The 25,548-nt window shown below is 45.9% G+C and overlaps 1 protein-coding gene across 4 annotated transcripts in view; it reads left to right on the forward strand.

Annotated features, from left to right (window-relative positions):
• ptprz1b (protein tyrosine phosphatase receptor type Z1b) overlaps nt 1–25,548 on the forward strand; it is a 61,443-nt gene that overhangs the window by 16,438 nt on the left and 19,457 nt on the right. For 2 of the 4 annotated variants that reach the window (XM_071386558.1, XM_071386559.1), the window contains exons 2-13: nt 8,694–8,762; nt 16,312–16,491; nt 17,379–17,530; nt 17,809–17,904; nt 18,017–18,083; nt 18,243–18,400; nt 19,207–19,357; nt 19,629–19,652; nt 20,585–20,769; nt 21,301–21,427; nt 21,701–22,618; nt 24,246–24,393. In XM_071386558.1, the coding sequence (XP_071242659.1) occupies nt 8,694–8,762; nt 16,312–16,491; nt 17,379–17,530; nt 17,809–17,904; nt 18,017–18,083; nt 18,243–18,400; nt 19,207–19,357; nt 19,629–19,652; nt 20,585–20,769; nt 21,301–21,427; nt 21,701–22,618; nt 24,246–24,393 (2,275 nt within the window). The remainder of the gene's footprint in view (nt 1–8,693; nt 8,763–16,311; nt 16,492–17,378; nt 17,531–17,808; nt 17,905–18,016; nt 18,084–18,242; nt 18,401–19,206; nt 19,358–19,628; nt 19,653–20,584; nt 20,770–21,300; nt 21,428–21,700; nt 22,619–24,245; nt 24,394–25,548) is intronic. The other 2 variants (XM_071386560.1, XM_071386561.1) reach the window with 1 other exon arrangement.

A 25,548-nucleotide genomic window follows, 5' to 3' on the forward strand; every position in this document is an offset into this window, starting at 1 on the left:
ACAAGGATATCCCTACCGGCCAAACCCTCCCTAACCCGGACGACGCTATGCCAATTGTGCGTCGTACCTGGCTCTAAAATACTGGCTCTGCATTATGAAGCTCTCTGTTCCTCCGCTTTCTCCAGCTCTCTGTGTTCTCTCCCCTCCCCGGGGGTGTCTCTCTCTGTGCCTGATTTATTTATGAGTTCTTCTTGGGAGGAAGGATCTGAAACTTTGTGTTTATTATTTTAGGCCATCCCTCACCAGGAAACTCCCTGGCTAGCGGCTCACATTAATAACAGGCTTTTTCATGGGTTGTTTGTTCACAAATGCTGTATTTCATGGAGAGTTTTGTGGAGGGGACAAGTAAACCCTCTCCATCGGCATTCAACTTAATCTCATTAAACAGAATTTGGAAAAAATCTACCTTGACACAGCCTTCAGAGTGCAGGACCATAGAGGAGATTGATGGGCTCTTCTTGAGTGCGATGCACAGCACACTCTCATTTCTGTCAATGGCTGCAGCAGAATCAGGGGAGGAGTAGTCGCAGAGGCACAGAATCTGTCACAGAAATGGAATGTCAAAGACAAACTCCCATGATGCACGAGCAGACCTTCCACGGGCCTTTCACTGAGAACAGGACAGCTCTGTCCAGTGTCTTAAACTCGGAGCCATTTTAGCGCCAATGTCTCTGGTTAAAAACCCAGTTGTTCTCAACAGAAGGTGAAGTTAAACCACTCAGCAAATTCTCCAATGTTAAATCAACACTGAGAGTGTTAAATTTAACACTGGTCCAGTGTCTATACGGGTCCACACTTTTCAGTGTTAAATTAACTCACTGCTTAGTGTAAAGCCTTGGTTTTGGTTGAGACATGGTTGTTGCATTCATCCATGTTCAGTCTTGTGGCCTTCACCAAGTGAGACCCTAAGCAAATATGTTATGTCAATTCTTTAACACACTGCAACACAGGGCTAGTTTTACCCTAATGCCGTGGCATGAAACTCATGGTTTACAGGCTACATCAGGCCTGCAAGTCACATTATGCTTGCTTGTAAAGTGATGTGTAATTCATATCAGAATCCAGCCAGAGTGGGGATATCCAACATTTAGAATTTTTATTCACACACAACCTGCATTAAGAATGACTGCTGGGTTGGGAAGGCTAAGATACAAGACTACATAAATTATCTAAACTGGAACAACCATTTCAGTAACAGCTGCAATAAGTCCGCTTAACAGATTAGATTAGTTTAGAAACATTTATGTTATTTATATTTGAGTAGAATAAGATTAATTAATCTATTTATTTATATGCAGAAACAGAGATATTGAAAAAACTATTCTAAAAATCAACCTGAAATGCAGCATGCTGGGAAATATGATAATGATGGGCGTGGTTTTGGTTTAACACTGGTTATTTGAACCAACACTGGGGGTCTTTTACACCAATGAGTGTTAATTTAATAATTACGGAGTTAATTTAACACCTGAATCAACACTAGAAATGTAACACTAAAAATCAACACTAGGTAACACTGGCCAAATTGCTATGCAGCAGAAGAGAACTTGATAGTGGATTAACAAATTTCCCTCTTGGGGACAATGAAGAAATGTCAATAAAAAAAAGATTTATCGTTCCCAAGAGGGATATTTGTTCCACTGTCGTTCCACTGTCCAGTTGTTCTGAACAGTTGTTCTAACCCCCAGCTGTTCCCCTATATTACCACCTCCACAAGTAGGCTTCTAGGTCTCACGTTCCCACGGTTACCACATGTCACACGTCCTCTGACCTCACTGCAACAGCTGGACCATGACACATTCCCATAGGCCCTCTCAAAGACCGACACACATCATCATGAGATTGATTCATGTTGTTATATATATAAGTCCCCTTGGAACAATGCAGCGTTTGACAGCGCTCAGAGGCAATATCCCCCGTTTAATTTGGGCCTCACCCTCTTCAATCTTCCCCCTGTATGACTCCAGTGGAAGACCTGCAAGTTAAACCTGCTAGGAGAGAACTAATTCACACATGGCTTTCAGTCCCAGCAGCTGTGACATGAACATGTTATGGGGTGTGGCAGGGTATATGTATATCTCACTTCATGTCCAACAGGTGCTCTCTAGAATGTTCTCAGTGTGTATTGATCAAAGGAAAGAATAATGATGACCATTGGCATTTGGCATCGTGGATGCATTTCTGCCCTGCTAAAGCTCTTGAAGTGTCTCACTGCACAGACTCAGAGATGGTGCCAGTCTTTCTGTCTCGGTGCCTCTTGTGTGATGTGAGTAGCATATTACTCCTGTCCCCTCACAGACTCAGAGATGGTGCCAGTCTTTCTGTCTCAGTGCCTCTTGTGTGATGTGAGTAGCATATTACTCCTGTCCCCTCACAGACTCAGAGATGGTGCCAGTCTTTCTGTCTCGGTGCCTCTTGTGTGATGTGAGTAGCATATTACTCCTGTCCCCTCACAGACTCAGAGATGGTGCCAGTCTTTCTGTCTCAGTGCCTCTCGTGTGATGTGAGTAGCATATTACTCCTGTCCCCTCACAGACTCAGAGATGGTGCCTGTCTTTCTGTCTCAGTGCCTCTTGTGTGATGTGAGTAGCATATTACTCCTGTCCCCTCACAGACTCAGAGATGGTGCCAGTCTTTCTGTCTCGGTGCCTCTTATGTGATGTGAGTAGCATATTACTCCTGTCCCCTCACAGACTCAGAGATGGTGCCAGTCTTTCTGTCTCAGTGCCTCTTGTGTGATGTGAGTAGCATATTACTCCTGTCCCCTCACAGACTCAGAGATGGTGCCAGTCTTTCTGTCTCGGTGCCTCTTGTGTGATGTGAGTAGCATATTACTCCTGTCCCCTCACAGACTCAGAGATGGTGCCAGTCTTTCTGTCTCAGTGCCTCTTGTGTGATGTGAGTAGCATATTACTCCTGTCCCCTCACAGACTCAGAGATGGTGCCAGTCTTTCTGTCTCAGTGCCTCTTGTGTGATGTGAGTAGCATATTACTCCTGTCCCCTCACAGACTCAGAGATGGTGCCAGTCTTTCTGTCTCGGTGCCTCTTGTGTGATGTGAGTAGCATATTACTCCTGTCCCCTCACAGACTCAGAGATGGTGCCAGTCTTTCTGTCTCGGTGCCTCTTGTGTGATGTGAGTAGCATATTACTCCTGTCCCCTCACAGACTCAGAGATGGTGCCAGTCTTTCTGTCTCAGTGCCTCTTGTGTGATGTGAGTAGCATATTACTCCTGTCCCCTCACAGACTCAGAGATGGTGCCAGTCTTTCTGTCTCAGTGCCTCTTGTGTGATGTGAGTAGCATATTACTCCTGTCCCCTCACAGACTCAGAGATGGTGCCAGTCTTTCTGTCTCGGTGCCTCTTGTGTGATGTGAGTAGCATATTACTCCTGTCCCCTCACAGACTCAGAGATGGTGCCAGTCTTTCTGTCTCGGTGCCTCTTGTGTGATGTGAGTAGCATATTACTCCTGTCCCCTCACAGACTCAGAGATGGTGCCAGTCTTTCTGTCTCGGTGCCTCTTGTGTGATGTGAGTAGCATATTACTCCTGTCCCCTCACAGACTCAGAGATGGTGCCAGTCTTTCTGTCTCGGTGCCTCTTGTGTGATGTGAGTAGCATATTACTCCTGTCCCCTCACAGACTCAGAGATGGTGCCAGTCTTTCTGTCTCGGTGCCTCTTGTGTGATGTGAGTAGCATATTACTCCTGTCCCCTCACAGACTCAGAGATGGTGCCAGTCTTTCTGTCTCGGTGCCTCTTGTGTGATGTGAGTAGCATATTACTCCTGTCCCCTCACAGACTCAGAGATGGTGCCAGTCTTTCTGTCTCAGTGCCTCTTGTGTGATGTGAGTAGCATATTACTCCTGTCCCCTCACAGACTCAGAGATGGTGCCAGTCTTTCTGTCTCGGTGCCTCTTGTGTGATGTGAGTAGCATATTACTCCTGTCCCCTCACAGACTCAGAGATGGTGCCAGTCTTTCTGTCTCAGTGCCTCTTGTGTGATGTGAGTAGCATATTACTCCTGTCCCCTCACAGACTCAGAGATGGTGCCAGTCTTTCTGTCTCGGTGCCTCTTGTGTGATGTGAGTAGCATATTACTCCTGTCCCCTCACAGACTCAGAGATGGTGCCAGTCTTTCTGTCTCAGTGCCTCTTGTGTGATGTGAGTAGCATATTACTCCTGTCCCCTCACAGACTCAGAGATGGTGCCAGTCTTTCTGTCTCAGTGCCTCTTGTGTGATGTGAGTAGCATATTACTCCTGTCCCTCGCAGACGGAGGATGTGTTGTATGATCCAGATACGTGATTTCACGCCCCAGTAAACGGACCATGACCGTGGCTGTACGGAGAGTCCCTAGGGACAGTGAAGTGAACCACATGCGCTGAGCCAGAGTAAAGTGAATCCTTCCTGTCTTTTAGTTTCAGTCTGAGCCAGCTTTCATCTCTCTCAGGGGTCCACTAAATCGGCTATTCATTAACATTCTAGTGAGACTCTCCTCTGCTACAACAACACAGTGTACAGTACAGTCACACACACACACACCATCCATCCATCCATGGTTATACACTGTCCTTACTCATTAGTAGAAGGCCAGGTCAGCGACTCCATGTTCTGTCTAGACTAGAGTGTTCAGGTTTGACCTTTCTGTCATGACTGGCTCTATTGTAACAGATCCGCTTTTAGTTCCTGACCATGGCAGGGCAGGCGCCCACTCAGTCTATCTGATCTGGGGTTAAAAGAAGAGGTCAACACTCCGTGTCCAACTAATTCACTTAATGACAGTTAGAAACCAGGTTGGCCTTGAACCGAAGAAACAGGAACATTTGAGTGTGACTGTAAGATGGATTTATGAGCACCATCATTAGAGCTGATAGTGACAGAGAGAAGATGGATAGAAGGAGCGCATGAAAGAAAGAGGAGTGAGAAGGAGTGAGAAGGAGGGAAAGCCGAGAGGTTTCAGGCCGGCTTGAGTGTGACACGCTCGTTGGTGATATAGTCGTATATGGGCCCCATCGTTAGTGCTGATGAGGACCAAAAGAAGGAGAGAAAAGGAGTGAAAGAGGGAGGAAAGGAAGGAGTGAGAGAGCCGAGAGGTTGTAGCTAGCGTTTATAATGGGCTCATTAATATCTCACTGTGAGGGATTGAATCTAATTTGCCTCTGGGTTTTCTCTGTGACACAGCCTGGAGCAGGGCCAGGACACTGGGTCTCAGACGGATCTGTCACAGGGGGGGGGCTGTGTGTGTGTGCAGTACAGCTCTTTCTTTTCCCAGGTCTGTTCCCCTCTAGAAGTTAAAGCATACAGTTAGTATTGTGGCATCAAACAGCGGTCAGCGGTACATGGCAAAGACCTATCCTAGATCCCGTATGCTATAGAATGGAGAGTATGTATTCATTTCAATGACTGTTTCTTCAATGGTGACAATGGACATTCTCCCTTCATTCCCCCCGTCTTAGTTTTTTACAGTATGGTAAAAACAATAGGATTATATGGAGTATTAGGCCTACCATGTGACAACAACATAGGATAGAAACAGAGTGGGTCATCATGACCCTTAACCTCTGACCTCTCTGTGCTACGAATCCCGTTAGCGGGATCACTTTCCTAAACAACCGCTAGAATTGCAGGGCGCCAAATGCAAAAATATTACAAAAAATATTTATAATCATGCAATCACAAGTGAAATATACCAAAACACAGCTTAGCTTGTTGTTAATCCACCTATCGTGTCAGAGTTTGAAAATATACTTTACAGCGAAAGAAATCCAAGCTTTTGTGAGTGTAGCAATCAATGCTACAACAGCTAGCCCCAAATTAGCATGGTCACGAAAGTCAGAAAAGCAATAGAATTAATCGCCTACCTTAGATAATCTTCGGATGTTTGCACTCACGAGACTCCCAGTTACACAATAAATGTTATTTTTGTTCGATAAATATTACTTTTATAACAAAAAAACGCCATTTGGGTTGCGCGTTATGTTGAGAAAACTACAGCCTCGTTCCGGTCCTGAAAGGAAGAAGAAAATTCCCAAACGTATCAGATTAAAAATTATTACTAAAAATATTTATAATCATGCAATCACAAGTGAAATATACCAAAACACAGCTTAGCTTGTTGTTAATCCACCTATCGTGTCAGATTTTGAAAATATACTTTACAGCGAAAGAAATCCAAGCTTTTGTGAGTGTAGCAATCAATGCTAGAACAGTTAGCCTTATATTAGCTTGGTTAGCTTGGTCACGAATGTCAGAAAAGCAATAAAATGAATCGCTTACCTTAGATAATCTTCGGATGTTTGCACTCACGAGACTCCCAGTTACACAACAAATGTTATTTTTGTTCGATAAATATTTATCACAAAAAAACGCCATTTGGGTTGCGCGTTATGTTCAGAAAACCAAAGCCTTGTTCCGTTCAAAACAAATTCCAAAAAGTATCCGTAATGGTCGTAGAAACATGTCAAATGTTTTTCATAATCAATCCTCAGGTTGTTTTTAACAAACATATTCGATAATAATTCAACCGGACCATAACCTATTCATTAAGAGACAAAAGGAAAATGGAAGATATAAAAATATAATATATATATGCAGCAGAATCAGGGGTATAAAATATAAAATAAAAGCCTGAAACTATGTCTAAAGCCTGGTCACAGCCTAGTAAGCCATTGGAAAATGAATCTGGTTGATACCCCTTTAAATGGAAGAAAGCAGGTCCAGGAAACACAGATCTTTTAAAAAAAATATCACTTCCGGGTTAGATTTTCTCAGGTTTTCATCTGCGGAATAAGTTTTGTTATACTCACTGACAATATTTTGACAGTTTTGGAAACTTTGGAGTGTTTTCTATCCTAATCTGTAAATTATATGCATATTCTACTATCTGGGCCAGAGAAAATGTCCGTTTACCTTGGGAACGTTATTTTAAGAAAGAAAATAAATCTGACCCCTAGCGCTAACAACAACACAGGTGGGTTAGTAACTAAGCAGTAGCTCGGTAGATACAAAGCAATGTGAGTAACTAGATTTTGAGGAAGTGAACAATACTTTGTATTTTTCTCACTACAGATTTTGGTTCATTTTCTCACATGAACCAGTGGAAGTCAACAAGCCGTAACCAGTAAAACAAGTGACCAGTGACCACACACACACACACACACACACACACACACACACACACACACACACACACACACACACACACACACACACACACCGGGCTCCCAGCTATCTGTTTCCTTTCCTACATGGCACAGAGAGCACTATTATCCTCGGACATTACCGGGTCAGAAAGAGCGTGTCCACTGGGTAACTGAGCTATATGAAATGGAGAGGTTTGAGTGGCGGTAAGAGGAGGGCGTAGGAGGAAGATTGTCCCAGTAGTGTAAATGTCAGCAGTAGGTAAAGTATAGTGCTCTTAAAGTGGACTTTGATACGGATCATTAGGCTTCCATCCTGTTAAGATCTGTGGGATTAAATCCACTAATGTTAATATCCTTCATTCGATCTACACAGCGACACTCTGATAGTGTAAAACAACCCGAAGCCTCTCTGTGTGTGTGTGAGAGAGAGATATGGAGAGAGATAATGTAATGAGAGTGAAAATGGGGAGAAAGATGGAGGGGAAAGAGATATACAAAGAGGAGGAGGAGGCAGAAATCCATTAGAGCAGTAGATGTGTGTATACTTTGTGCCGTAGCAGACACACACACACACACACACACACAAAGGCACACACACACACATACAGATTAAGCAGCCATTTTCTCTACACCATTCATCTCTCTCAACACTGTTGTCTCTTTCCAGTAATTACTTTGGACCTTCTGAACTCTACTGATGTGTCTCATCTCCTCCACAGTGTGTGTGTGTGTGCGCGCGTGTGTTGTTCCCACACATCACCATGTAGCCATTACCTTCTACTGTCTCTGTAGCAGATAGCTCACTACATCACTATGTGGATGTGGATTGGGGAGAACAACGTGATCTCTCTGGGTGAGTCGGTAAAGATGACCAGTCCTTCATCACGTTCCCATTAAACCAAGCTGTTTACAGAGAACTCTGCTGGATGAGAGAGGCATGAACGAGGGATGAGAGGGGCTGGAACAGTCAGCACTGTGGCGTGCATAGAAAGTGGGTGGAACGTGACCCTCATCAGTCACAGAGAAGGAGCGAGAGAGAAGTGCCCTCTATCTCGTGACTCACCGCTTTTATCGCCTTCCTCACCCCTCTCTCCTGTGCCTCACCCCTCTCCACCGTACCCTTCTCTCCCCTGCCCTTGTGAAGAGAGTCAGTTTTGAGAGACACTCAACAAATGGCAGCTCAATCATATCCCTATAAGTAAACTAAGTGGTCGGGATGTGTCCTTTGACATGAGAGAAGAAGTATGTCTTCATATACAGTGTCATGCAGCAGGTGCTGGGGTCTCACGTGACATAGTGTGTATGTTTTTCTCAGTGAAGCGTGACACTCTCTCTCTCTCTCTCTCTCTCTCTCTCTCTCTCTCTCTCTCTCTCTCTCTCTCTCTCTCTCTCTCTCTCTCTCTCTCTCTCTCTCTCTCTCTCTCTCTCTCTCCTCTCTCTCTCTCTCTCTCTCTCTCTCTCTCTCTCTCTCTCTCTCTCTCTCTCTCTCTCTCTCTCTCTCTCTCTCTCTCTCTCTCTCTCTCTCCCTCTCTCTCTCCCTTTCTCTTATAGTGGCCTTGACAGAGGCGTACTTCAAGGCCCAGAGGAAATTCACAGACGACATCGACTGGTCCTACACAGGTCAGTAGAGTTACATGAACAGTATGCATGCCGTGGGGTATTCAGGTTTCGAATTACAGTGTGGGGGGGGGGGGGGGGGGGGGGGCTAGGGGGCTGAAATACCAATGTGAGCGTAGGTCACCCCCAAGAAACTTCGGGCACCCTCAAGAGTCGATGTACAGTCGTGGCCTAAAGTTTTGAGATTGACACAAATATTAATTTAATCTAGGCCACATCCTGACTGATGGCAGCCCGTTCTTGCATAATCAATGCTTGGAGTTTTTCAGAATTTGTGGATTTTTGTTTGTCCACCCGCCTCTTGAGGATTGACCACAAGTTCTCAATGGGATTAAGGTCTGGGGAGTTTCCTGGCCATGGACCCAAAATATCTATGTTTTGTTCCCCGAGCAACTTAGTTATCACTTTTGCCTTATGGCAAGGTGCTCCGTCATGCTGGAAAAGGCATTGTTCGTCACCAAACTGTTCCTGGACTGTTGGGAGAAGTTGCTCTCGGAGGATGTGTTGGTACCATTCTTTATTCATGGCTGTGTTCTTAGGCAAAATTGTGAGTGAGCCCACTCCCTTGGCTGAGAAGCAACCCCACACATGAATGGTCTCAGGATGCTTTACTGTTGGCATTACACAGGACTGATGGTAGCGCTCACCTTGTCTTCTCTGGACAAGCATTTTTCCGGATGCCCCAAACAATCGGAAAGGGGATTCATCAGAGAAAATGACTTTACCCCTGTCCTCAGCAGTCCAATCCCTGTACCTATTGCAGAATATCAGTCTGTCCCTGATGTTTTTCCTGGAGAGAAGTGGCTTCTTTGCTGCCCTTCTTGACACCAGGCCATCCTCCAAAAGTCTTTGCCTCATTGTGCGTGCAGATGCACTCACACCTGCCTGCTGCCATTCCTGAGCAAGCTCTGTACTGGTGGTTCCCCGATCCTGCAGCTGAATCAACTTTAGGAGACGGTCCTGGCACCCTGAAGCTTTCTTCACAACAATTGAACCGCTCTCCTTGAAGTTCTTGATGATCCGATAAATGGTTGATTTATGTGCAATCTTACTGGCAGCAATATCCTTGCCTGTGAAGCCCTTTTTGTGCAAAGCAATGATGATGGCACATGTTTCATTGCAGGTAACCATGATTAACAGAGGAAGAACAATGATTCCGTGCACCACCCTCCTTTTGAAGCTTCCAGTCTGTTATTTGAACTCAATCTGCATGACAGAGTGATCTCCAGCCTTGTCCTCGTCAACACTCACACCTGTGTTAACGAGAGAATCACTGACATGATGTCAGCTGGTCCTTTTGTGGCAGGCCTGAAATGCAGTGGATACGTTTTTTGGAGATTCAGTTCATTTGCATGGCAAAGAGGGACTTTGCAATTAATTGCAATTCATCTGATCACTCTTCATAACATTCTGGAGTATATGCAAATTGCCATCATACAAACTGAGGCAGCAGACTTTGTGAAAATGTATATTTGTGTCATTCTCAACTTTTGGCCACGACCGTATAATGCAAACCCTGCAGGCATTTGCCTCTACTCTGCCTCTCAGTGACAGATCAGAGCATATGGTATATAGAATAGTGTCATACACTACCTGACCGGTGCACTAATGTTAAACCTGCTCAACACAACCAGCACTGCCGGTCTTTTCTCCACATGCTGACAGACATAGGGGATTAAGCTCAGTTATCCTAAGCCCCTACCAGGAGGGATTGCTCCATCAGTGAGATAGAGCTGACTTGACTGGTCTAGCTTGTTCAAATCTAACTGTGTTCTGGTTGAGGGAAATTGAGCAAGGGCGTTTCAATTGCTCTAAGGGCCAGTCACGTTAAAAAGCGAAATAGTCAGTGAAACGTATTTTCAGGCATGAAAGGCATTTTCTTTCATGTACCATTGTATGATTTCCATCTTTCGTCCCAAATTGCTTGACTTAATTTCATTAGACTCTGTCTGTCAATTTGTATTCAGATAAGAAACAATTCTGCTTGTTTGGTAATAGGCATTATACTTTACATTTTCCACTCTGCTGCTCTCAAAGTTCAGGGCCCCGTCACAACAAGCTGAGTCCCAGAGAGACGGGAGAGAGACTGCAGGGCTCAAGTGTGTGTTGTGTGTGTGTGCATGTTTGTGTGCATGTGTGTGCCTTTGTTTGTGCATGTGTGTATGTGCATGCATGTGTGTGTGTGTGCATGTTTGTGAGTGTGTGTGTATGTTTGTGAGTGTGTGTGTGTGTGTGTGTGTGTGTGTGTGTGTGTGTGTGTGTGTGTGTGTGTGTGTGTGTGTGTGTGTGTGTGTGTGTGTGTGTGTGTGTGTGTGTGTGTGTGTGTGTGTGTTGTGGAGCGGACTTGTTTATCAGCCCGTGATATAACAGTAGTGAGTGTGCTGTCAGTATGAGGTACTGAGCCGTGAGGAAGAGAATTAACATGTGAAAGCGCACACCTCATTGTGAGGCACAGCGCACAGTATGGAGACAGAGAAATGGGGAAAGACAGAGAGACAGAGAGAGAGAGACAGAGAGAGAGAGACAGAGAGAGACAGAGAGAGAGAGAGAGAGAGAGAGAGAGAGAGAGAGAGAGAGAGAGAGAGAGAGAGAGAGAGAGAGAGAGAATAGACCTATGGAGAGAGAGAAACACAGAGAACGTGAAGAGGAAGTGAGAGGCTAGCTTTTAAACTTTAATGCTGGTAGCCTTTACGGAATATGCAATCCTCTTGGAGTATGCAACCACATTTGCGCAGAATGTTTTGGCTCAAGGTTGCACTCCCATTAAGTGGCTCTTTACTTTTGAGATCCATTTGTATGATTTATATTATACTGAGCATGAATTAGATTGTCAAGAGTCCCCTGAGTTGGAGTACGAAATGTAATTTCTCTGATTTATCTTGGTACAGGGAGACTATCACAATCACATAGGTGATAAACTGTATATACTGAATGTCAGGTTCTGTGTTCATATTTGTTCATATATGTGTTGTTTTTCCAGACTGTGTATCCTTGCGTGCTCTGCTACTGTTTGTGTTTCCAAAGTTGATACAGTACAAATCCACGGTATCCACCCGTTAACCCCTCTCCCCAGGGGGTCCCTATGATCCGTTAACCCCCCTTCCCCCGTCTCCATCTGCCAGTGTGAGTGTGTAGTCTCTATCCTCTGATAACCCCAAGGCCCCAGTGTAGGCCATGCGAGACAGGGTCCCCAGCCACCACAGCAGCCCATTTCCTGCATGTGTAAACCCTGTGATCTCCTTCTCATGGCTACAGGGCCTGTGTGTCCCTACACTACCCTCATTCTTTGTCTGCCTCTTTCTCCTTCTGCTGGGCTCTAACACAAGGGACAGAATAAATGATCCAACTCTCTTCTCCATCAACATGTAACGGAGGTGGCTGGCGTGATGACTAACCTCGCCCGAGACCTGAAGACTTGCGTTAGCTCCCCAAGCTAATGCTCAGCGGGCTAACACAGGACGGACCCAGTCTTACACAAACACACTGGCCGGCCATAATGCACATTCAGTACAGACAGCAGCCTCTGCGGCAGCTTCTAACGGCTCTAACGGGCTGTTAACCACCACCTCAAAGCTCTGCTTTCTTAGTCATACAGGCAGTCGTTAGTTAGTGCTGTTTCTGCTCCAGTTGTCTCCAGCCGTCTTCTCCCCCTCCTGTCCTAGAGCTGCTGAGGTTGGTGGTGAGGTAAGGGTTGAGTTGCCCCCGCTCCCTTCTCCCTCTCCGGAGCTTGGGTTCGGGTTAGGCCCTGGGGTAATAGTGTAGTAGCTGGGGCTTAGGTAATAATGCAGCAGGACTCAGAGACCCAGGAAGAGACTTAGTCATGCTGGATGGTGATGTGTTTCAGGGCATCATTACACTGACTGAGGACCTCTAGTAGAGTTGACAAATGGGGGGGGGGGACGAGGGACGAGTGGAGGAACAGTACCCCCTCCCCTCACACACACACACACGCACACACACAAGGATGGTGTGTTTGCTTACCGAAATCCTAACATACATAATACATGAATTCATTTGCTTGAATCCACTCTCCTTGCTGCCTATGTCTTCTCACATTAAAGGGCAACAGAGTGAAGAATGTTCATGCTGTATTCTACAAAATACAAGACAGGAAAGTAGGCTTGATCTATCAGACAACCAATAGCAGATGTTGTTTGTGGGACGTCGGAGGATGAATAGGTACTTTTATCCTTATTATGTCTTTCATCCATTTCATGTCTTTCATCCTACAAAGCTCTTTGCAAAACAGAAAACAGAGAGAGTTATGATAGTGATATGTTAAGGGATGATCTGTTATTTATTTGGACAAGTTGGACACATCTCCAAAATGTCAGTGCTGCTCCACTGAGCCCTATTACAAGGGGGTTATCCTCTTTCTTTAGCCATTTAAAGAACTGTCACTGACTGCTGGTAAGTCGTGATGATTTCTTTATTGAGAGGACAAAGAGGTAGTGTGTGGCTGTGTGTGGTGTGTCTGTGGTGTGAATGTGTGTGTGTGGTGTGTCTGTGTGTGTGGCTGTGTGTGGTGTGTCTGTGTGTGTGTGTGTGTGGTGTGTGTGGTGTGTCTGTGGTGTGGATGTGTGTGTGTGGTGTGTCTGTGGTGTGGATGTGTGTGTGTGGTGTGTCTGTGTGTGTGGCTGTGTGTGGTGTGTCTGTGTGTGTGTGTGTGTGTGTGTGTGTGTGTGTGTGTGTGTGTGTGTGTGTGTGTGTGTGTGTGTGTGTGTGTGTGTGTGTGTGTGTGTGTGTGTGTGTGTGTGTGTGTGTGTGTGTGTGTGTGTGTGGTGTGTGTGGTGTGTCTGTGGTGTGGATGTGTGTGTGTGTGTGGTGTGTCTGTGGTGTGTGGTTGTGTGTGGTGTGTCTGTGTGTGGTGCGTCTGTGTGTGGTGTGTCTGTGTGCTGTGTCTGTGTGTGTGGCTGTGTGTGGTGTGTGTGTGTGTGTGTGTGTGTGTGTGGTGTGTCTGTGTGTGTGGTTGTGTGTGGTGTGTCTGTGTGTGGTGTGTCTGTGTGTGGTGTGTGTGTGGCTGTGTGTGGTGTGTCTGTGTGTGTGTGTGTGTGTGTGTGTCTGTGTGTCTGTCTGTCTGCGTGTGTGGTGTGTCTGTGTCTGTATGTGTGATGTGTGTGTGTGATGTGTGTGTGTGTGTGGTGTGTCTGTGTGTGTGGCTGTGTGTGGTGTGTCTGTGTGTGTGTGGTGTGTCTGTGTGTGATGTGTCTGTGTGTGTGGCTGTGTGTTGTGTGTCTGTATGTGTAGTGTGTCTGTGTGTGTGGTGTGTCTGTGTGTGTGTTTGTGTGCGTGTGCGTGTGTGTGAGTCAGAATTTGGCTGTCCTAGTCCCCAGGGACATTCAACCTTTCAGAGAAACAGAACGCCATGTTTCTCCTCCTCTACTATAAAGACTGACTCGCTAAAAGACCAGTCATTACATGTGAGTCACATAGCGTACCGGGATGTCAATCATCTGTCATTTGAGGCTCGGTTTAAAAGTAGTGCAATGTAATGGGGTACAGATCCTTTGTGTGTGTTCCTGGTAAGACTGACAGAATATGTGTTGCTCCTGGCACTTAATTCTCCTCCGAACCTCTGCAGCTACGTGTTGCCATGGTAGCATCTTGTGAGTGTAGCAGTAATGTTGTGTCATGGCATTTATGCCAGATGAGGCCCCCAGAACCACCTGACAGCCCCTTTTCACTTTGCTGCCAGCATTGGAGAAGCACACACACATGTTCAGGCACACAGTCACATATGCGAGCATGCACAAACACACACACCAAATAAAGAGTCAAACTCTTTCCCAACCTACACACACACACACTCACACGCGCATGCACACTTGCACACCAAATTGACAGGCACACTCCTTGCTGTCCCACAGACCATTTAAGTGGCACAGCCAGAAGCTACTCTCATCTGTCACCAACGCAATAAACTGTCATTCAACTCGGCTGAATTCAGAGTGGGAATGATTTGACCCCATAAATGGCTGTGAATGTCGGTCATGTCTGATAAACTCTTATCTTTAGCACCTGACGTCGTACTTTGATGACTCTGTATTCATTCTCCTGGGTTATTAGCCAGTAGAGTTAAAATGAGAGAGGGAGGGGGAGGGAGCGAGAGAGAGAGAGATGTTTACTGTTAATGTTCACTGTTCATTTTCTATTGTTTATTTAACTTTTGTTCATTACATATCTCACTTGCTTTGGCAAAGTAAACATAGGTTTCCCATGCCAATCAAGCCCTTAAATTGAAATTAAATTGAGAGAGAGAGAGAGAGAGAGAGAAAGCTTCTGGGAAGACAATATCTCCCTCTCACTCTCACACTCGTTCACACAGCTCACAGCGAGATGGAGTATTTATTATGAGAGAGGGAGGGCGGAGGGAGAGAGATACGGTCGTTTTTAGGACACTGGGGAGAGGAAGAGGTGATAATGAAGTCTTCCCTCCTCTCCTCTCAGTGTGCAGCCTCAGCCTGGCCGTTGTCATGCTAATGTCTCTGAGCTCAGACAACAACAGACTCATTACTCCTTTACAGCAACATGCCCCCCACCCTGCTCAGGGTCAGCAGGCATCTCAAAGACTCAGCAGGGAATATCATAATACTCACAGTACAGTATAATGTATGCTAGCATACTGTACATATGGCTTACTGTATGGATGTACTTACTGTACGCGCTGTACTGTATATGATGTACTGTATGTACAAATGTAGGATCTGAAATTTCAAAGTGGACATTACAAATGACCTGACCAAATGCACATAGAAATGTGAGTTCTAGATCTGTCGTTCTCATTGAAAGCAAGTCTAAGAAGCGGTAGATCTGTTCTATGTGCGCTATTTCTATGCTTTCCGTTCTTAAGTTTAGTTTTTGCATCTTTTACTTTGGGTTTTGTACACCAGCTTCAAACCGCTGAAAGGACAATATTTTTGGTTATGGAAAATATATTTCACAGCGGTTTGGATGGTACAATGATTCTCTACACTGTACTCGCTTATTTTGTCACATAAACTACTAGAGTTTTAGCAACCGGGAAACGGCGGAGCGATTTCTGCATATTCTGACATTTATCCTGCAACACAGCGATCAAATTAACTTTCTAAATCTGTACGCTACCTGCCCAGCCATTTGTGACAAACTGTCAGGCCATCTGCTCCGTTAACTCCTCATCTGCTGGACTAGAGAGCGACGCAGTAGAGCTGAATCTGTATGTGCTGCGTGTCAACGCAGTTGGGGTTAAAGTTCACTTGAGGATTATGAGGATTGGTCATCGCAGGACTTGTCATCACAGTGGATATTGAGGGATTATTTAAATGGAAAACAAATGATGTTTTGCAGCAGGAAACAAATACTAAACGTGTTTATACTCTACTGTAGCTGACCTCTGTAAAGTGTTTCCTTTAAAGCCGGTCTCCCTGCAGGGTTGTGTGGGAGTTGTTCAGCTACACTACCTGCTGCCTGCACTGTGAAGTCAATTCCAAATCACAGTTTGCCATCTCATTCCCATCTTCGGTATTACTGATCCATTGTAAAGATTCTTCCTCTCTGTGTTTTTCCTTCTCAGGCCAGTTGAACCAGAAGATCTGGGGTAAGAGGTACCCGGCGTGTAACAATGCCCGTCAGTCACCCATCGACATTGATGAGACGTTCACCCAGGTCCGGGTGGAGTACCAGGGCCTGCAGCTGGAGGGCTGGGAGAAGAAGACCCCAGAGACCACCACCATCAACAACGACGGCAACACAGGTACTGTATGACATGAGCCGTTAAACACCCTACCCGTGGTAGTACAGTTCGGGTTGGCGTTATAGTGTGAGAAGGGTCATATCACGGGTCGTGTTCAGTGGGCACGAAACGTCACGTGGTTATTAAGGAGTAAGAACAGATTGTTTCAGTGTCATAGGAATCTTCACGTATAGAGATAGTTATGGAAATATAACTCAATATGAGTGATGGGTTTATTGAGAGAGAGACAGAGACAGATAGATGGAGAGAGCAAGAGACAGAGAGAGAGAGAGGGGTGAGAATAATAGGTCTGTCTTCCAGAGGAAATGAAATGACTCTTGGATATCATCTCTTCAATATGTCTCCCTGTGGCTGTGTTATGAAAATGCTGCCTGCTGGGTAGTATTCATCTCTCTGTTCCAAAACGCTGACAGAAAAGCAATTTACCAATAAAACAATCTCTTTGAAGCATCTATTATGATTCTATTGTGTGGGGATAGGGATCAGGCCAGGGAGACAGAGGAGGGATGTTTTGTGTAGATGTGTAGATGTGTTTTCATATGGAAAAGGGTATTATGGCTTCAAAGACATTATGGTTTTATTGTAAATGTAACATTTAAATGTGCTGAACGTGTTCTGTGTTTGTAATTCGAAATTAGACTGTGGCATGTACAAACGGTAAGTACCATTGTGTATTCTGCCAGAGACCTGTGATTAAAAGAATGTGTGTCCTGCACATCGCTGGTGGGTGGGAAGCCTCGGAAGGCTTCTCACATAGTCGAGTGAACTAGACAGGCTTTGGAAGGCTGCCCAAGCAAGACTAGTGGGTGGGTAATATGGTTGTGTGTGTGCATGTGCGTGTGCACGTAGGTTTTTGCGTGGGCATTAATATGTGTGTTGTGTTCCAGTGGTGCTAGGCCTGGACGGGGAGTACTATGTGAGTGGCGGGGGTCTGAGCACCAGGTTCAGGTTGGGGAGGATGACGTTCCACTGGGGCCGCTGCAACGCCTCCTCAGACGGATCAGAACACAGCCTCAACGGACTCAAGTTCCCCCTGGAGGTGGCACATCAATCAATGAATCAATCACAGCAAATAACACACCACGCCATGCCACACCGCACCTACAGTACACAGTATGACTACACGTCAATTTACGCCGACTTTACAAAACCCACAATGAATAACAATCTCTCTCTCCCTCACTCTCTGTCTCTCTCTGTCTTTGTTTCTCACTCTCTCTCTCTCTTTCTTTTTCTTTCTCTCTCTGTCTTTGTTTCTCACTCTCTCTCTCTCTTTCTCTCTCTCTCTCTGTCTCCCTCTGTCTCTCTCTGATCCAGGTGCAGATCTTCTGTTATGAGTCAGACCTGTACCAGTCTATAGACGACGCGGTGAAGGATGGAGGGAGGATCGCAGCGCTAGCCGTCCTGTTTGAGGTGGAGCTCTGATCCAATATCCACACTGCATACTACTTAGCATGAATCGATGCATACTAGATAGTATGCTAGCATGTTAGTATGTCAGCTCACTGTGATTTCTTCTCTACAGACCAGCCTGGATAACAATGACAACTACAACACCATCATAGAAGGCGTCAACAGCGTCAGCAGGTTTGGTATGCAGCTGCTCATTGTTCTACTCTATTTATTTGACTCTATTTTTACATTCTATTATTTCTATATCTATATTCGGAGGGTTCAGGAGTCCCAGTGACCTACTGAAAAGCAGGTGTATCTATCACTCTCACATCCCTCTATCACTCTCTATCGTTCAGGTAAAACTGAGAATGTCGAGCCCTTCTCTCTGCTGGCTCTGCTCCCGAACTCTACTGATAAATACTACATATACAACGGTTCCCTCACCTCCCCGCCCTGCTCTGAGACGGTGGAGTGGATCGTCTTCAAACACACCGTGCCCATCTCTGAGACACAGGTGAGTGTCACACACAAACATAAACGTGGGGGTACACACACACGTGATGATGTCATACAGTGAGGCAGTGTCACGATGATGTCGTACAGTGAGACAGCTTCCCAAGTGTGAGGAACAGAGAAGAGCAGGAGAACAGGAGTGTGTGTGTGTGTGTGTGGCTGGCAAAACGCCAAGTGACGTGGGCATCAATACTCAGTGGGCACAGATCTCAGCCTCTCAAAGACACCACGAAAATAGAGCAGCACTCTCCCTGATTTCAGCCATGACAATCCTTTAAACCCTCCACTATCAGACCTTACACACACACAACATATCAATATTTCACTACAGCAGCAGTAGCAGTAGGAGCAGGAAGACACTACAGAGACAACAACTCCCCCTCCACAGGGGAAGACGTTCCCATTTCCCCTCCACTTCCTGCTCGTTTTAGGAAGGGAGAAGTAAGGTAGTGGCAGAAACAAGCTGATGACTCTTAAAGGTACTTCGGGGAAGCACACAAGACATAAAATGAATGCACATCTCTCTCTCAATTTCTTTCTTTCTCTCTCATCTCTCTCTCTCTCTCTCAATATCTTTCTCCCTCTCTCTCTCAATGTATTTCTCTCTCTCAATTCAATTCAATTCAAGGGGCTTTATTGGTATGGGAAACATATGTTAACATTGCCAAAGCAAGTGAAGTGGATAATATACAAAAGAGAAATAAACAATTAAAAATGAACAGTAAACATTACACTCACAGAAGTTCCTAAAGAATAAGGACATTACAAATGTCCTATTTTGTATATCTCTCTCTCTCTCCCTCTCAGTTGGAGGTGTTCTGTGAGGTGATGACCATGCAGCAGGCAGGCTATGTGATGCTGATGGACTACCTCCAGAACAACTTCAGACAGCAGCAGCAGCAGTTCTTGGGCCAGGTCTTCTCCTCCTACACTGGAACAGAGGAGGTCCTCACTCCCAGTATGTATCCGTAACTCTTAACCCTGAATCCTCTGACCCTCACACTCCTTCTACACAGGCACAGTTGAGATCTTCACCCCCATTTCGTACCTGTAGGCTATACCCTGAACCCTAACCTCTAACCCTAGACCCCTAATCCGTACCCTCACCTTACACTGGCAAAGAAGGAGGTCCTCACTCCTAGTATGTACCCTTAACCTTTAACCCCTGACCTCTAAACCTTTACTTTTAACCCCTAACTCTAACTGGTCTTCACCTTTTCCTCACACAGGGACAGAGGATGTTCTCATTTATAGTATGTACCCGTTTTACTTTAATGCCTGCCCCCTGACCCTTATCTAACCACTGACCCCAATACCTGACCCCTAACCTTTAGCACCCACCCTAACTACCAGATGCTGACCCTACTCCTGGCTCCTCTCTTCTCCCATACTTGACCTCTGTAAAACCATAGCATGATTCAGACACACTCACACTGAGCTGTACTGTAACACTAACAGGCCATACCGTGAAATAGGAACTAGAGCCAAAAAGCCCCCGATCTTGTAACAAGTCACATAGGGAAGATCTCAATTGTAGACTCCTCTTTCCTGCACCGCCCCTCCTCTTTCCTCGTCTCCTTCTCAAAACCCATTGGATGAGAAAGCCAGAGGTCCTGCCCCTCAGACATTCTCCTCCAATTGGTTTTAAGGAGGCCAGGACGCGAGGAGTTTGCAATTGAGGTTCTCCTATATTTTCAGTGTTTAGTGATGTTTTAGAGCCTACTCCCAAGGTCTTTCGAGTGCAGCTCATCAAAAGCCCTTTCCCTTCCTCTCTCTCTTTCTCACTCTGCCTTTTAAAAAGACCCCAAATAAGCACTCTGGGTTGCTAGGAAACCTCTTTCAGTGTAGCAAATTATTTAACATTTTCTCTTTTTTGAAATTGAAATATGTCTGTTCAGAAATGCAAAATTCTAAAAGCATGGATATCTATCCCCTTTCCATATCTATACCCAAAATGTCTCCCTTCACCTCTTCCTTTCCCTCTTCCAGTGTTGCTCTAAGAGAGACACTGTTGTCTACCTACATGTTTTCCTTAGGAAAGCTCAATCCCAATTTCCCATTGTCTCCCCTGTGTTAAAAATGGACATATTCCCAACCTGACAATGTTGATAACCAGACACAAACGTATGTTATCATCAGAGATTATAGTTGACGTAATCTAACCTAGTTTTTCTGGGTTCTCCAGTGTGCAGCTCGGAACCTCAGAACATGCAGGCGGATGCCCAGAACGACACTACCATCATGGTAATGTGGGAGCGCCCCCGTGTGGTGTATGACACCACCATCGACTGGTACTCTGTCACCTACCAGCGGCTGCAGGACCAGAACCAGCCCAAACACGAGTACCGCACCGACGGAGACCAGGACGTGGTAATACACCTGTCTACTTATCCATCTACTGTTGCATACCAGTTAGTGCTCGAAGGGACTACTTGTCTGTCTGTGGATCGTCTCTCTCCCTCACTCTCTCTCTTTCTCTTTCTCCCTCTCGCTCTCTCGCTTTCTCTCTCTCATGTTCCCTTATGATTATTTTCTGAATAACTGTCAGATGTAAATATTGTGTTGTTCCTGGAAACTGTTGCCATAGTGATAACCAAAAAATACCTGTAAACCATCTGGCCAGAGGTTTACAATATACAATATCAATACAGATGTGATTGTTGTGTGTTTTTTTGTTGTGTGTGTGATGGTTTTTATTCACCTGACCTGATGTGCCTTCTTACACAAATCGATAGCATTGCATGTCAATCAGAAATCAGTCTCATCTGTTAAATAGGGTGAAAAAAGCTGAGACAAGCCACTGACTGTCACTACTGTGATTGGCTGACTTATTGATGAGTGTGATTGGCTGATGTATTGATGAGTTGACTGACCTGTTACTGATCAATCACCCTCTCTCAGGGGGCCATCATCCCCGGTCTCCTGTCCAACAGCAGCTATGTGGTCCAAGTGGTAGCTGTCTGCACCAATGGCCTGATGGGACGCTGGAGTGACCAGATTATAGTGGACATGCCTCAGGAGGACCCGGGTGAGACCAGCTATAATCTCAGCACCCACAGCCAAACATTTTAGTGTTCAGGCTGTCACGAGAAACCAGATTCTAAAAATGATTTTTAGTCCAGAAAAAGGCTGAAACTGTATCTGGCATGAGCCTATACCACTGAGATTCATAGGAGAGAGTAAAGAACTTAGGTTAACGGACTTGAAAGTAAGTACGAAAAATATCAAAATAGTTGTACTCATCATGATAACAGTTGTCTAACATATATATATATATACCCACCCATTCTCTTTTCTCCAGAGATTGAGTCTGATCCAGACAATACAGAACCTGAGGATATATTGGAACCAGTAGACCAGAACCCAGTAGAAGAGAGCAGAACCAGAGAGGATCGCCAGCAGATTTTCCCTGACCAGGCCTCCACCACTGCTGCCTCCCAGATGAGCTCTGTGCCGGTACCACTAGGGACCAGAGATGACCAGAACCGGATCGACCAGAACCCTGTGAACCAGTCCAGGGTGGACAAGCCCAAGAAGGACCAGACTAGGAAGGACAAGAAGAAGCAGCGTATCCCTCCTCACCGCCCCTTCACCAGCACCGCCTCCAACGGCAAGAGCGCCACCATGGTGTCCGACCAGCCGGGCTTCCTGATTCCCGTCTCCCGGACGACCAGCCCGCCGCCTGTCCGCCGGCAAATCACAGAGGAGGCCTCATTGTCGCGGTCGCCTCAGCAGAGCCGGAACCAAAACCGTGGTTCCGCTGCCCAGAAACCTGACATTTCCGGTATCGGCCTGCTACCCCCAGAGAGCGATATGTACACCCCTCCGGCGGGGGGCATGGTGGTCACTGATGTTTACCACGAGGACGTTGTCAACGCCACTGCCTTAGAGTTTGCGACTACGCCATCTAAAACAACACGGAACAAAACACTGGATGATAGAGTTCTCAGTCCGGTTACTGCCAGACCTAAAGTCACAGTGAAAGGAGAGGACAGGGGCTTGATTTTGACCTCCGGACTGTCTCATAATAGAGTTAGCACAGTGACAAGGGCCACCCCTATTCAACAGACCCCGGTTTCTGTAACCTCAACCCCCTCTGTGCCCTGGGTCAGATCCAGGACTTCAAGTCCCAGCAACTCCCTCTCCACGGCCTACGGCTCCTCCACCACCTCAGGCCTCGTCAAGGTCTTACAGCACACCACCCAGCCCATATTCACCGGTAAGAAACACCTGTTTACCCTGCAGCCCTGCATGTATGCTGTAAATGTCTGTGTGTGTGTACATATAAAATAAATGACACATAAATGACACAGTGGCACTGTATAGTGCACTCTTACATTGTTTGGTTGTGGTGGTTGTTTGATGGATGAATGATGGTTGTGTTTTGGTTGTGTGACCTGTACCTCTCTGCTGCTGTGCTGTTGATAAGAGTGATATTGCCGCTTAGACCTAAGATGGGGATAATGATGGTGGTGAAGGGACTGGCGCTCTACTGGCTGATGGTGGTTACGCTGGTGATGTGCTGTAGCAGTCACTCTTTGTGTCTGTCTATAGTGATCTGCCCTTTTCAACTTCTCTCTCATCCTTTGGCTGCCCAGTGGTTCATACTGGTTCCCACTGGTACTTCAGAGATCCATGTCTCCTACCAGTATCCAGCAGTGGTGGTATTCCTCTGCCAGTCTGTCTTCCTTCCCTTGAATCATAAGGATTCACGTCTTATGTCTTCTTCTGGGACTCTTTACCCGCCTTGCTGTGTGTGACCTGGCTGCTCCTCCCTGACTCCAGTCTGCCCTCTGGTGGCTGCTTTGTATAACCACTCAGACTCTGTGGTTCTTATGCTCCTCTCTGGTGGTCTGATGTGTTATGTATTCAGTTTAGTGCTTATTTTCACACTCAGTCTGACCAGACAGGCCTCTCTGTTCCAGTCAGTACCAGCTTTCAGAGGGGGACTTGGGTTCAGCAGCCCACAGAACCTCTCAACTTTCCAGCCCCATACCCCTCGGTCTCCCACTCTGAAGAGGATTCTCTCACACCCTCCCAAGGGGGCTACACCACCTTGCACCCTTCTCTCAGCCATTCAGAAGAGACAGCAACCCTCTACCTGTCTGTCACCCCCTCCGAAAAAGACACCACCCTCTCCCCCTCTGTCTGCCCCTCTGAAGAGGACTCCAGGTCGGACAGACAGACTGTGACCTCTCAGGTTGGACAGACAGACATCAGTGGGTCAGGCTCTGGCCTCTACGGGGACGGGGTCACCCTAGGTCAGGACTGGCCGAGAGGGGCAACACTTTCCCTTGGGACAGACCTACGTTCACTCACACTGGCCTCAGCCATGGACACAACAGAGGGAGAGACACAGGAAGAGAGCAGCGGTGACTTAGAGGGTCTTTCTTCTATCTTCTACTTTGAGAGTGAGACTGGTAGTGGTGTGTCTGAGGTTGACAGAGCAGGGGCCAATCCTCAGGGGTCTGTGGTGCTGGGGGAGGCTAGTGGAGAGGTCCTAGTGGAGCTGCCCAGCGCTGGTAACTCTGCTATAGAGCTGCACATCCCTTGTATAGATCTACGAGTCCCTGTTCTCCCTGACAGCAGGGCTGTGGAGGAGCTGAGGAAAGGTAACGTACACTCAGGAATCTCCAATCACGGTGGCGGGTTAGGTGATGTTATTTGGAGAGTAATATGAGATTTCCTTGTGTATGAGAGGAAATATGATTATGGCATTTGTACTCAATGATGCGGTAACAGATTTCCTACTGATTTTAAATGAATAAAGGATGTTTTTTCAAATCCAGGGTGTGTGCGTGTGCATACGAGTCTGTAAATAATAACCGATTCATTCTCCCCCCCAGAGATCAATAACAGCAGCCATGAGTCAAGGGTAGAAATGGTGGGAAGTGTTGCTGAGAGGGAGAGGAGGACAGTGGTTCCTCTGGCTGTGGTATCCACCCTCACCATTATCTGTCTGCTGGTCCTGGTGGGCATCCTCATCTACTGGAGGTACGATTAGCACACTGCACTGTTAGCCGTTTTGTCATTTCATCTGTAACTTACTGTATAAACTGAATACAGTAGATTACTGTACAATCCACAGTAAAATACCTTACATTTGTTTTACAGCACACTGTAAGACCTTTCTATCATTTCAAAACCTATGAAATGCACAGTAAAATACTGTAAATGTATTTTACAGTATTAATTATGGTGCATTCTGGTGAAATATTGTGTGAGAAGAATCGCTGGCTCATAGAGTTGATCAGGCTGTTGATTGTGGCCTGTGGAATGTTGTCCGACTCCTTCTCCCATGGCTGTGCGTAGCTACAGGATATTGGCGGAAACTGGAACACGCTGTCGTACATGTCGATCCAGAGCATCCCAAACATGCTCAATGGGTGACATGTCTGGTGATTATGCAGGCCATGGAATAACTGGGGCATTTTCAGCTTCCAAGAATTGTGTACAGATCCTTGCGACATGGGGTCATGCATTATCATGCTGAAACGTGAGGTGATGGCGGCTGATGAATGGCACGACAATGGGCCTCAGGATCTCGTCACAGCATCTCTGTGCAATTAAATTGGCTTTGATGAAATGCAATTGTGTTCGTTGTCCATAGCTTATGCCTGCCCATACCTAAACCCCCCACCACCCCCCCTCTTTGGAGGACAAATATCTTAGCTGTAAAAAACAAACAAAAAAACATTCTAATTAAATTATTTTCTACATATACATATACGGTACTTTTATATATAACAACAATACATTACCAAACAAACTCTTTAATCCCAACCCTCAGCCACTCTCAGCCCATCCCACCTATCACCATAGACCGCCCTTGTTAGGTTTCCATATGCTATATATTTTTTCAATTGCGCTGTGATGTTTTACAAAATGTTTGAATCTTTCTAATCGTATATTATGCACAGATTGTGATCTAAAGATGAAAACCTTTCCTACGAGTATTATTATATAATTGTTTTGACTGGCAATGGCTTTCCAGATCGCCCAACAGTATTTGTAAGGTTAATTTTAAGTGCATGTTGTGATTTTTTAACCATACCTGAACCTGTGACCAGAAACAAGCTACGTAGGGGCAATACCAGAATAAATTATCTATTGATTCTGTCTCTTCGCAACAAAATCTACAAACTTGAG

The sequence above is a fragment of the Salvelinus alpinus genome, chromosome 37, assembly GCF_045679555.1.
Source record: "Salvelinus alpinus chromosome 37, SLU_Salpinus.1, whole genome shotgun sequence".
Taxonomy (NCBI): domain Eukaryota; kingdom Metazoa; phylum Chordata; class Actinopteri; order Salmoniformes; family Salmonidae; genus Salvelinus; species Salvelinus alpinus.